The sequence below is a fragment of the Kogia breviceps genome, chromosome 8 (assembly GCF_026419965.1).
Source record: "Kogia breviceps isolate mKogBre1 chromosome 8, mKogBre1 haplotype 1, whole genome shotgun sequence".
Classification (NCBI taxonomy): Eukaryota; Metazoa; Chordata; class Mammalia; order Artiodactyla; family Physeteridae; genus Kogia; species Kogia breviceps.
The window spans coordinates 103,094,103-103,107,072 of record NC_081317.1 but is presented as its reverse complement, the minus strand read 5'-3'; the positions used below and the strand labels follow the sequence as shown (position 1 = coordinate 103,107,072).

Genomic DNA, 12,970 nt, shown 5'->3' with positions numbered 1-12,970 from the left:
CTTCCAGGACACCCCGAGCCCCACAGTGTAAACTTCTACCCTTTAACTTCATCTTCTCACTTGTTGACTTTTTGCTACATTATCTCCTCCTCCCTTCAAATAAACTGAAGCCTTAAAGAAACATTAAAAAAAATTCAGTGCCCTCAAAGAACCTCATCTATGGTCATACGACCAGCTTACAGTCATCCATCTGACTGGCGAGGGTGATGCCAGAACTATTTGTTTCCTTTTACCTTATAATCCAGTCTTTCTACTATTGTAACAACATTCCAAAGAAAGTTCTGATTGGCTTTTTCACAGTGTGTGGGAAGGGACACAGATTATGCTTCATACAGAGGAAAAATGAACCTGCCCAGATGACGTGCAAACCCGGCCCAGTTCTAGCTATATCTGCTATCAAAAAAGGTCTTCGGTTCAAAGCAGGCACTTCTCACCTTCATGGCTCTAAAGTCCTTCTTCATCTTCTCAGGGATTCCAGTCACGAAGGAAAGCTCAGGCAGCAGCAGGATTTCGCCTTTTAGCAGCTTTGAGGAGAGATCAGAGGGAAAGCAAGGCAGTAAAGGAGGATCTTCTTCCCCTGACCAGTACAAGACCTCCCAGGCCCAGAGCTGGTCTTGCAGGTGTTATCACTGGCACACTAAGGAACACAAAACCCCAGAGAAGAGGGCAGGAAACACTACAAGTGTTTTACCCTTTTCTCCCTCAAGTCACGATAGCCTGTTGTATTAGGTAAAGAGAAAAATATTCATATTGTCAAAGGAGAGAAAAAACTAGAAAAACTAAAAGTTTTGTTCCACTTTGGCCTCCATATAAGCTGAGACAATACCTCCTGTCAAGCTGGTGCCTCTGTCTCATCTTAACCTATTGATCTTCAGTCTCTACTCTGAAGACAGAGGAGTCAGGTACCAAGGCACTTTTCCCTGGCCCCCAGTTCTGTTAAAATGTCTCTAACTTCCCTAATGGACCCAGTGTCTTTATCTTCTTTAGCAGTAAATTCTCCTTATTCCTTAACCTAACTCGCTCTATGGATGTTTAGTTCCTCACTAAGGAGACTGCAAAAGCAACTCTGGCTAGAAGAGACAGACAAAACCCTACACAGCTTTCCCCAACCACACTGTAATCACAGCTCCACTGTAATCATAGGTCCCACGGCTCCCAGGGCTGATGGGTGGAGAACTTAGATGGAAGCATCGGCCTGACACCCCGCCCCCCACCTCCAACTCACCATCCCTTGGTTATTCTGTCGCTCACTGGGCCTGTGGATCAGCAGTGGCTGGTCCTTTTCCTTTATTGTGATCCCATAGTTTTTGCTAGAGCCGAACAGAGGTAGAGGAACAAGTCAGAAGCAGCATCACTACTCATATAGCATCACAGTCAAACTGTTAACCAGGACAGAGGTACACAATCTGCATTATACCCTTGTCAAGGATCCATCAGAAACTCACCATAGCATATACATAACTGGAAAAAGCAGGTTCAAGTTAACGTTGCAATTAAATAGAGGGGAAATAGGATAACAGTCCAGGAAAAAATTTGTTTAAAAACTGTATCAGGTTAGAGGGCTTAGGTAACTAGAAAGGCAAAATGATAGTCAAATGATTAATGACTTGAATTTAATCTCTCCAAACAGACTTGTAACCAAAACAGCAAAAGAAACACAATTCGAAGCCCTGAGATGAAATAACTTCCAAAAAGTACTGAAAGAAATAAAACTGTAAGGGTAGCAAATTCGGGTCGAATCCCACAAACGAGCTCATCAATCTTGGGTGCATTACCAATCCAATTATTTTTGAAGTGTCCTGCTGTGTGCCACTCCTGCTAGAGAACGGGAGACTACGGCCCCAACCCGCAGACCCAAGCCCAGCCTCTTCCCTCTACCTGTAGTACTCCAAGAATGTAATCTCCTTCCCATCAGACGTCGTGAAGCTATCTTTTGGAGTCTTATTCCAATCCACATCATCAATACGATAGGTACGATTGTTGTATCGGGTTATGACAATACTGCCAACCAGAAGCTTAGTGCACTCGTCCTGGAAGTCTTCTTTGTTCTGTTGGTACATGGCATGCCTTTGGAAAGAGACAAAAGACCTTTGGATCATATGCAGTATACACAGAGCAGCATGAAAGGCATAGGGGATGCAAATAAGTACTTTAGAGTTACAATCGCAGCTATAATAGCACCAAAAGGCTCCAGCTATCTCTTTTAAGAGATAGGACCCTCATCTCTTTCCTTTTTAACATTACCCCAAAAAAGTGAAAGGATAAAAATGAAATTAAAAACAGCAACTATAAATTGATAAAATTCACTGTATTCCTTAAAATAAGGTATACTAATCATCAAAATAATTTTATCATTATTAGGAGATAGTCTACAGAAGAACAATAAAACATTCTTTAAACTATATTTGCCCTTTCTAGCTGAAGGAAGAAATTACAACTACCTATCATAAGGCACCACTGGTGAAGACGCTAAATATGAAGAGATGAAAAGACTCACCACAGACAAATGTACTCTCGAGGCAACCTCTCTAACAGTGCCATGAACAAGGTAACAACAGAAACTCACAGAAAGCATGTCTGAGCATGCACAGGGAGTCAAGGAAAGTTTACAGAGGCAGGTGATACTTGAAGGAGCAACCTGCCAGGCAGAGACGCCACGGCAGCTGGTAAGTAACAACCTAGGCAGAGGCATAGGTATGCAGGGGACAATCAGGGATCTGGGACTGGGGCGAGCAAGGAGGTGAAAAAGGGTCAGAAGATGGTCAGTGTAGGCTGCAGACAGACAGGGACCAGATATGAATTCCTCTGTGGGTCACAGCATGGACTCTTCTATGGGCCAGTGTCAACTAGGGTACATTCCTCAGGAACACTGACTGGTCGCTTGAGAGGTCTTGAGGAGGGTGAAAAAGGTTCTACAATCAAAAAAGTTGAGTCCATTCTGTATAATATAATCCCTTCTTAGAGGTTCACAACTTACATTACCACATCAGGTTGATAAAAAAGAGAAACATATTTAGTTTCATTTACCTACAAATTTATTGAACCACAGACTCCTCCTTCCCTTTTCCCTTTTAGCTCACTGAACATCTATTACCATTGTAGGCAATTAGTATCCTGCAGAACTTGCTGCAGTAAGTGATGAAAAACCATCAGAAACTTGAAATAGTTCAACACTGACTACAGACCCTGGAGCCAAAGCCTGGGTTCAAATCTTGGCTCTGCCACTTAGCAGCACAGCATGTGAGACCCTGAGCAAGTTACTTAACCTCCTTGTGCCTCAGTTTCCTTGTGTGAAAGTGGAGTCAGAAAAAACCACCTAACTCACAGTGTTGCTGAGAGAACTCCATGACTTTATACATATAAAGCACTTAGAACATAAAGTTGTTTTGAAATAAGGTTAGAGATTTTTTTTTTTTTTTTTTTTTGTGGTTTTTGTGGTATGCGGGCCTCTCACTGTTGTGGCCTCTCCCTTTGCGGGGCACAGGCTCCGGATGCGCAGGCTCAGCGGCCATGGCTCACGGGCCCAGCCGCTCTGCGGCACGTGGGATCTTCCCGGACCGGGGCACGAACCCGTATCCCCTGCATCGTCAGGCGGATTCTCAACCACTGCGCCACCAGGGAAGCCCAAGGTTAGAGATTTTATCTAAGATAGTTTCATGAATTTTTGCTTCCTATTTGCACAGTTTTATTCATCAATACATTTTATGCTTCTCTAACTCACTATTGTCTATTAAATGCATGCAACATTGTAAAAAATTAATTAAAAGTATTTTTAATCAAAACCTTCAACTATGTTAATGGTTCCATAATACTATTTCACTAAGTGGAGGGTACATTAATTCATTGGTTTTACTTTTTAAATAATAGTTCTATTGTTTCACTCTTACAAATAATTCTGGATGAACATCTTTTATAAAGATTCTTCTATACTTAAAATTGCTTCTTTAAGACAGATTTCCCAGAACTGAAATCACTAGATTAAAAGATTAGAACTGGACTTCCCTGGTGGCCCAGTGGTTAAGAATCCACCTGCCAGTGCAGGGGACACGGGTTCGAGCCCTGGTCCGGGAAGATCCCACATGCCACGGAGCAACTAAGCCCATGCACCACAACGACTGAGCCTGTGCTCTAGAGCCCACAAACCACAACTACTGAAGCCCGAGCACCTAGGGCCCGAGCTCCGCAACAAGAGAAGCCACCACAATGAGAAGCCCGTGCACCGCAACAAAGAGCAGCAGCCCCTGCTCGCCGCAACTAGAGAAAGCCGCACATAGCAACAAAGACCCAACGTAGCCAAAAATAAATAAATAAATGTTTTTTTAAAATAAATATAAGATTAGAACTTTAAGATTCTTGTAATGAATGCCTAGTGGCATTAAAAATTATCTTTATAAAAAATTTTCTTACTTTCAAATAATTATAAAATCAAAGGAAGTTGTAAAATTCGTACAGAGAACTTCATGTATGGAATTGGCACTGGTTATAATATTAACTGGACTGCAGACCTTATTCCGTTTTCAGCATTTCTTGCACACATTGACGTGTGTGTGTGTGTGTGTGTGTGGTTCTATGCAATTTTATCTCATTTATAGGTTTGTGTAGCTACCACCACAATCAGTCACAGAACTGTTCCATATCATCATAAAGGGAACTATTTCATGCTATCCCATCATGGACACACTCCTTCCCCTTCCCTGTGCCCTGGAAGCCACAGATCTATTTTCTACTATAATTTTGTCATTTCGAGAATGCCATATAAATGGAACTTTATTATGCAACCTTTTGAGATTTACATTTTTCACTAAGCATAATGCCCCTGAGGATCCATGCAGGTTGTTGTATCAATAGTGCATTTGTTTTTAATGCTGAGTAGTATTCCACTGTATGGAGGTACTAGAGTTTAACCATTAACCTGCTGAAGGCCATTTTGGTTGTTTCCACTTTTTTGCTATTACAAATAAAAGCTGCTATGAACATCTATCTGTGTATCAGTTTTTGTGTGAACTTAAATTTTCATTTTTCTGGGGAAAATGCCCAAGTGTGTGACTGTGGGGTCGTATGGTTAAGTGCATGCTTAGTTTTATAAGTATATGCTTAGTTTTATAAGAAACTGCCAAAAAATTCTCTGGTATAGCTGAACCATTTTACATTCCCACACAAAGTACGTGAGGGACAGTTTCTTTACATCCTTACCAGTATTTGGTATTTTCAATAATTTTTATTTTAGTTATTCTAATAGATGTATACTGGTATCTCACTGTAGTTATAGTTTGCATTTCCCTAATGGCTAATGATGTTGAACACCTTTCCATGTACCTTCCAAATCAACTCTTTGGTAAAATGTCAGTTCATATCTTTTGCCCAATTTTTAATGGATCATTGTTTTTCTTTAATCTTTATGATGGTTTTGCTTTAAAAGTGTTACATGTTGCTTATAAAATAAAAGTGTTACTATAAAAAAACCAAAACTGAACATGGTTTGTAATCCATTCGTGAGAGACCCACTTTCCCTCAGCTTTTCTTAAATTTGTGAATACTAATAATTTCCCCCGAAGTGTATAATCATACCAGATACACTGTTTTGCAACTTGATTTTTAACTTAATATCAATAGTCTTCCATGTAAATACAAATACATAAAGTTCTTAAAACAAAGGACTACTTTTAAACAAATTGTTTTAGATCTCAAAGAACTGACATTTACCAGTTTGGGTTTTGATTTATGAAGAGAATCTGGTACAGGAAGAACCTATGGATATACCAATATAATAATGATCATAAGAAATTAAAATTTAGGTGTAATAATGACATTATGATTATGTTTTAAAGAGAGAGTCAATTTAGGAGATAAATACTGAAATATCTGTGAAAGAAATAAGATGTCCAGGATTTGCTTCAAAATAATTAAGTTTAGTGGCAAAAAGTGGTATAAGACCACATGAAACAGGTTGTTCATGAATTAATAATTGTTCAATCTATAAAATAGGAAAGAGGGGCTTTACTATCCTATTCTCTCTATTTTTGCAAATGTTTAAAATTTTCCGTAACTGAACTCTTTTAAACATAAAAAATATGAAGAAAAAAAGAAACAGAAACAAAAACAAATTAAAAATATATAATAATTATTAAAACATAAATACAAACACTGGAAAGAGGGAAAAATAAACTCAACACTAAGTTTTCTAATTCTAGAAAAGAAAAAAGCATGTATAAAATAAAAAATATTTTAACTGAATTTATGAAAGGACAATAATTTGAAAGAAGTAGAGACTGCTTTAATGAAAAATAAAGCGGGGCTCCCCTGGTGGTGCAGTGGTTAAGAAACCACCTGCCAATGCAGGGGACCCAGGTTCAAGCCCTGGTCCAGGAAGATCCCACATGCCGCAGAGCAACTAAGCCCGTGCGCACAACTACTGAGCCTGCGCTCTAGAGCCCATGAGCCACAACTACTGAGCCTGTGTGCCACAACTACTGAAGCCCCCATGCCTAGAGCTTGTGCTCCACAACAAGAGAAGCCACTGCAATGAGAAGCCTGTGCACTGCAACGAAGAGTAGCCCCTGCTCGACGCAACTAGAGAAAGCCCGCACACAGCAACGAAGACCCAACGCACCCAAAGTAAATAAATAAATAAATAAATTTATAAAAATAAATAAAGCAAGAGTACCAACCATTAGAAATTTTAGCAAAGGTAACAGAGGCAGCAAATCTTGGCCTAGAAAATCAAATTTATGAATTAAAAATTGGGCTTAAGAAGTTGTTTTAATCAACCTAAATGTCCATCAACAGATGAATGGATAAAGAAGATGTGGTACATATATACAATGTAATACTACTCAGCCATTAAAAAGAATGAAATAATGCCATTTATAGCAACATGGATGGACCTGAAGATTATCATACTTAAGTGAAGTCCGACAGAGAAAGACAAATGTAAGATACCGCTTATATGCAGAATCTTTAAAAAATTGATACAAATGAACTGATTTACAAAACAGAATCAGACTCACAGACTTGGAGAACAAATTTATGGCTACCAGGGTGGAGGGTTGTGGGGGAGGAATAGCTTGAGAGTTTGGGATTGACATGTACACCTTGCTATATTTAAAATAAAATGCCTTTCCATGAAAAAAAAAAGAGAAATTGTTTTAGTACTCTGAGGAAATAAAGAGATGAGTATGATAAAATGAAGGATATCCAGACACTGAAGACAAGTGCAAGGGATAAAAGATAAATACAAAATAATTTACAGAAGGGAAACAAAAAATTTTTTTAAAAGCTGAAGAAAGAGTTGGGTCCAGTTGAAAGAGCTCAAAAAAATGGCTGGCAAATTAATGTAAAGGAACCTGAATCTGAAAGTTCTGAAAAGATTTACATTTCAAATATAAAAAGGGATAATAAGTAGGGGTTTTCTTTTGTGGGGGGTGATGAAAATGTTCTAGAATAAGATAGGAACCTTATTTAGCTTTCAACATTTTTTACATACAGTGACTTGTGTATATACTAAAAACCAGTGAATTTTAAAAGTGGCTAATTTTATGGCATGTTAATTATAATTGTACCTCAATAACGAAAACTGAAATTAAAAAAAGGACCTCTCATTACAGCAGTATGAAGATGTCAGCAATTCCTTTCTATAAAAATCAAGTATAAAACCATACAAAATTGTCAAAAACAACAATTTTAATACACTGGAAATCAACCAAAGGCAGACAACAAATTGAGAAGCATTTTTTTTTTTTTAAACAACACCTAAAGTTTCTGGTAAGAACAGCAGGAATTTGTGACCTTGCCTGGGACAGTCCCCGTATTTTCTATCCCACCCCTTCAGTCACTGAGAAAGGGTAGTTTTACCTGCCAGAGTGGGAGAATACAACCTGAGGATGAAGTGGAAATGGATAGCAAGCCAGCTACCTATGGTAATGGGGAAAACCAAAGTTCTGCTAGTCCAAGGTTGTATCCCAAGTACAAGGAGCAGAGTAGCTAGAAATTTAACGAATAGATTCTGGAAATCAGAAAGCAATAGAAAGGTTTAAGATAAGCTCACCACACATCATTGGCTGACTAGGAAACTTACATATGTTCAAGAGAAAGCCAGGAGAGACTTGCTAAAAGTGAAAGCCAAGACACATGTGAGAACTATCCATAACTTTGATTGAGTTTTTCAACCCACACATAGATTCATCAGCAGAGAATGAAAGCCTTATGGGTTCAACCTATAAGGTACAACCTCTACCCAAATTATTGCCTGAGCCTCTAAACTATACAAAGGTGTGATCCCAAGGAAGCTAGGCTAAAATATCAAAATAAGAATAGAAAAATTGAGCAGAAACATCAGCAGCAGCACTCCACAGAGGATACAGAGTCCTCAGTTTAAGCATGAACAAGTCATAATTTTTCAAAACTCAGAAAAATAAAACAGAATCCAGATTTGCTATAATGTGTTATCTGAAATATTTACTTTTCAATTACAAATTTTTTTTTTTTTTTTCTTTTGTGGTACGTGGGCCTCACCGTTGTGGCCTCTCCCATTGCGGAGCACAGGCTCCGGACGCGCAGGCTCAGCGGCCATGGCTCACAGGCCCAGCCGCTCCACGGCATGTGGGATCCTCCCAGACCGGGGCACGAACCCGTGTCCCCTGCATCGGCAGGCGGACCCTCAACCACCGCGCCACCAGGGAAGCCCTCAATTACAAATTATTAAATGTGCAAAGAACAGGAAAGCATGGCCAATAATCATGAAGAAAACCAGTCAACAGAAACTTATTCAAGAGGGTTTACATGTTGGACTTTGCACACAAAGAATTCAAAGCAGCTATTGTAAGTATGTTTAAATGACTAAAGGAAAATATGATGACAAATCTACAAATAGGGCACATCTCAATAGAGAAATAGAAACAAAAAAAAAACAGGAGGAGGAGGAGGGGAAGGAGGGAGGTGGAAGGGGAGAAGGAGGAGGCGGGGGGGGAAGGGAAGAAGAAACTGTAAAGTTGGAAAATACAATCAAAATGAAAAACTGGTAAGATGAACTCACCAGCAGATTTGAAATGGCAGAATAAATAGCCAACAAAATAAAGATAGATCAATAGAAAGTACTCAATGCAAAGAAGACAGAGAAAGATATTAAAGACAAATGACACAAAATCCTATGAGATAATATAAAGAATGCCAACGTACACATACTGAGAGTCCCAGAAAGCAGACAAGAGAGGAAAGAAAAGTATTAAAAGAAACAGTGGCCTAAAACTTCCCAAATTTGATTAAAGAAATTACTTATAAATGCATAACCTCAATGAATCTTAAGTATGATAAACACAATGAGAACCACACCTAGACACATCATGGACAACCTACTAAAATCCAAAGCCAAAGAGAAAAATCTTGATAGCAGCAAGAGAAAAGTGATGCATCATATACAGGAGAACAACAATATGGTTAAAAACCTACTTCTCAGCCTTCCCTGGTGGCGCGGTGGTTAAGAATTGGCCTGCCTATGTAGGGGACATGGGCTTGAGCCCTGGTCCAGGAATATCCCACATGCCGTGGAGCAACTAAACCCATGCGCCACAACTACTGAGCCTGAGCTATAGAGTCCACAAGCCACAACTACTGAGCCCAGCCCATGTGCCACAACTACTGAAGCCTGCGCCCCTAGAGCCCATGCTCCTCAGCAAGAGAAGCCACTGCAATGAGAAGCCCTCACACAGCAACAAAGACCCAACGCACCCCAAAATAAATAAATAGATAAACCTACTTCTCATCTGAAACAATGGAGGCCAGAAAGCAGTGTAATGACATGCTCAAAGGGCAGGAAAGGGCAGGAAAAAAAAATGTCTAACAGAAAAGTCTACATCCTTTTTTTTATTTTGACCACGCCTTGTGGCTTATGGGATTTTAGTTCCTTGACCAGGGATCGAACCTGGGCCCTCAGCGGTGAGAGCATGGAGTCCTAACCACTGGACCTCCAGGGAATTCCCAAAACTATTTTTCAAAAATGAAAATGAAGAAGGCAGTCACAAAGGACCATATACTGTATGATTCTTATATGAAATGTCCAGAACAGGTAAATCTATAGATATAGAAAATAGGTTAGTGGTTGCCTAGAACTGGGGAGGGAAATTTGATAGGGAGTAGGGGTGGGTAATGGCTAAGGGGTGTAGGGTTTCTTCTGGGGGTAATGGAAATGTTCTAAAATTGACTGTAGTGATGGATGCATAATGAATATACTAAAAGCCCTTAATGGTATCCTTTAAACAAATGAACTGTATGGTATATAGTTCAATCTCAATAAAGCTGTTTAAAAAAAATGAAGGTGACATAAAATCATTCCCAGGTAAACAAAAGCTAAGAGAACATATTGCTGGAAGACCTGCTCTACAGGAAATACTAAAGGAAGTCCCCTCAGGCTAAAAGAAAACAATACCAGATGGCAACCTGGATCCACAGGAAGGAAGAATACTGGAAATGATATATATGTAGGTAAATATAAAAAGACTATATATGAATATATTTTTCTTCATTTCTTAAAAAAATCATGACTGTTTATATTGATTGTTTAAAGCAAAAACTAAAATACTGTACTGTTGGGTTTATAACACATACACAGTGTGTGTGTGTGTATGCATAAAGAGGGGAGAAATATGGAACTATATTGGAGCAAAATTTCCACGTTTTACTGGAATTATGTATTAATGTAAAACAGACTATGATACGTGTAAGATACTTGCTGAAATCCTTAGAACAAACACACACACACAATCAACAGAGGAATTTAAATGGTACACTAACAAATATTTAAGAAGAAGGCAATAAAGAAGGAATGAAGGAGAAAAAGACAGGAGACATACAGAAAACAAATAGCAAATGACAGACATAGAGCCAACAATGTAAATACTAAAGTTTAATATAAAGGTATTAAACAGGGCTTCCCTGGTGGCACAGTGGTTAAGAAACCACCTGCCAATGCAAGGGACATGGGTAAAAGCCCTGGCCCAGGAAGATCCCACATGCCACGGAGCAACTAAGCCCATGAGCCACAACTACTGAGCCTGCGCTCTAGAGCCCATGAGCCATAACTACTGAGCCTGTGTGCCACAACTACTGAAGTCCACACACCTAGAGCCTGTGCTCCACAACAAGAGAAGCCACCACAATGAGAAACCCACACACCACATCGAAGAGTAGCTCCCGCTCGCCACAACTAGAGAGAGCCCAGGTGCACCAACGAAGACCCAAGGCAGTCATAAATAAATAAATAAATTTATTTTTTTAAAAGTATTAAACAGGCCAATCCAAAACCAGAGATTTTCAGACTAGATTAAAAGCCCAAAATCCAGATATATGCTGTCTACAAGATATACATTTTATATTCAAAAACATAAACAGGTTGAAAATAGAAGAACAGAAAATATATACCAAACAGTAACCATAAAAAAGCTAGATTGGCTACATTAATGTCAGATAAAATAGACTTCAAGACAAAATCATTACTAGAGATGAAGAGGCACATTTCACAATGATAAAGGTGTTAACACATCAGTAAGATATAACAATTATAAATATATATATTTATGTAAATATAGATGTGTGTGTATATCCAAAGGAAAATATCTGAAGGAAAAACTGACAATTTAAAGAAGAATTAAACAACTTGACAAGATTTCAATATTCCTCTCTTAGTAACTGATACCATAAGTAGAAAGTCAGGAAAGATATGGAAGACTTGAACAACACTATTAAACCAACTGAACCCAACTGACGTATATAAAAAAGTCCACCCCAAAACAGCAGAATGCATATCCTTTTCAACAACAAATGGAACTTTCTCTAGGACAGATTCTATACTAGGCCATAAAACAAGTTTCAGTAAAATTAAAACACCTGAAATAATACAAAATACATTCTCCAAATACATCATAATAAGACTAGAAACCAAACAGAGAGAAAAGGAAATATCCAAATATCAAGAAATTAAACTTCACCCTCTAAATAATTCAAAGAATGCAGCACAAGAGAAATTAGGAAATATCTCAAACTAAAAGAAAACAAAAAAAAATATATCACAAAATCATGAGTTATAGCTAATGCAGTGGTCAGAGGGAAGTTTATAGCTTTAAATTATATGAGAAAGAAAGGCAGAAATAAACCTACATGTTTATGATAAAGGTGTCATAGGTAAATCATAAGAAAGGGAAGTCTTTTTTAAGAAGCAGTGTTATGATAACTGGGTATTTATACGCAACAAAATGAACTCAGACCACTACCTCACACTGTCCACAAAAGTTAACTCAAAATGGATCACAGACCTAAATGTAACAGCTAAACAATATGCCTCCTAAAATAAAACACAGAAAATCTTTATGACCTTGAGTTAGGCAACAATTTCTTAGATATGACACCAAAAACACAATCCATTAAAGAAAAAACTAATAATAGACTTCATCAAAATAAAAATGTTCTATCCTTAAAAGACATCATTAATGAAAATGAAAAGACAAGCCACAGACTGAGAGAAAAGTTTTGCAAATAATGTATCTTGATAAAGGGATTACATTTCTCACATACAAGAATTTTTACACAACTCAGTGAAAATATAACACCAATAAAAATAGGTGAAAATTCTGAACACACATGTCATCAAAGTAGGTAAATGAATGGCAAATAAGCACAGGAAAAGATGCTCAACATCATTAGTCACTAGGGAAATGCAAATTAAAACCACAACATTCTGTAATAACATAAATGGGGAAAGAATTTGAAAAAAAATAGACACATGTATATGTATAACTGAATCACTTTGCTGTACACCTGAAATTAACACAACATTGTTAATCAACTGTACTCCAATATAAAATAATTTTTTTTTTTTTTTTTTTTTTTGCAGTACGTGGGCCTCTCACTGTTGTGGCCTCTCCTGTTGCGGAGCACAGGCTCCAGACGCACAGGCTCAGTGGCCATGGCTCATGGGCCCAGC

At 38.3% G+C, this 12,970-nt stretch overlaps 1 protein-coding gene across 4 annotated transcripts in view; it reads right to left on the bottom strand.

Annotated features, from left to right (window-relative positions):
• PIWIL2 (piwi like RNA-mediated gene silencing 2) overlaps positions 1-12,970 on the bottom strand; it is a 113,179-nt gene that overhangs the window by 44,819 nt on the left and 55,390 nt on the right. For all 4 annotated transcript variants that reach the window (XM_067039846.1, XM_067039848.1, XM_059072464.2 and 1 more), the window contains exons 11-13: positions 1,879-2,067; positions 1,226-1,310; positions 435-524 (exon numbers count right to left, since the gene is read on the bottom strand). In XM_067039846.1, the coding sequence (XP_066895947.1) occupies positions 435-524; positions 1,226-1,310; positions 1,879-2,067 (364 nt within the window). The remainder of the gene's footprint in view (positions 1-434; positions 525-1,225; positions 1,311-1,878; positions 2,068-12,970) is intronic.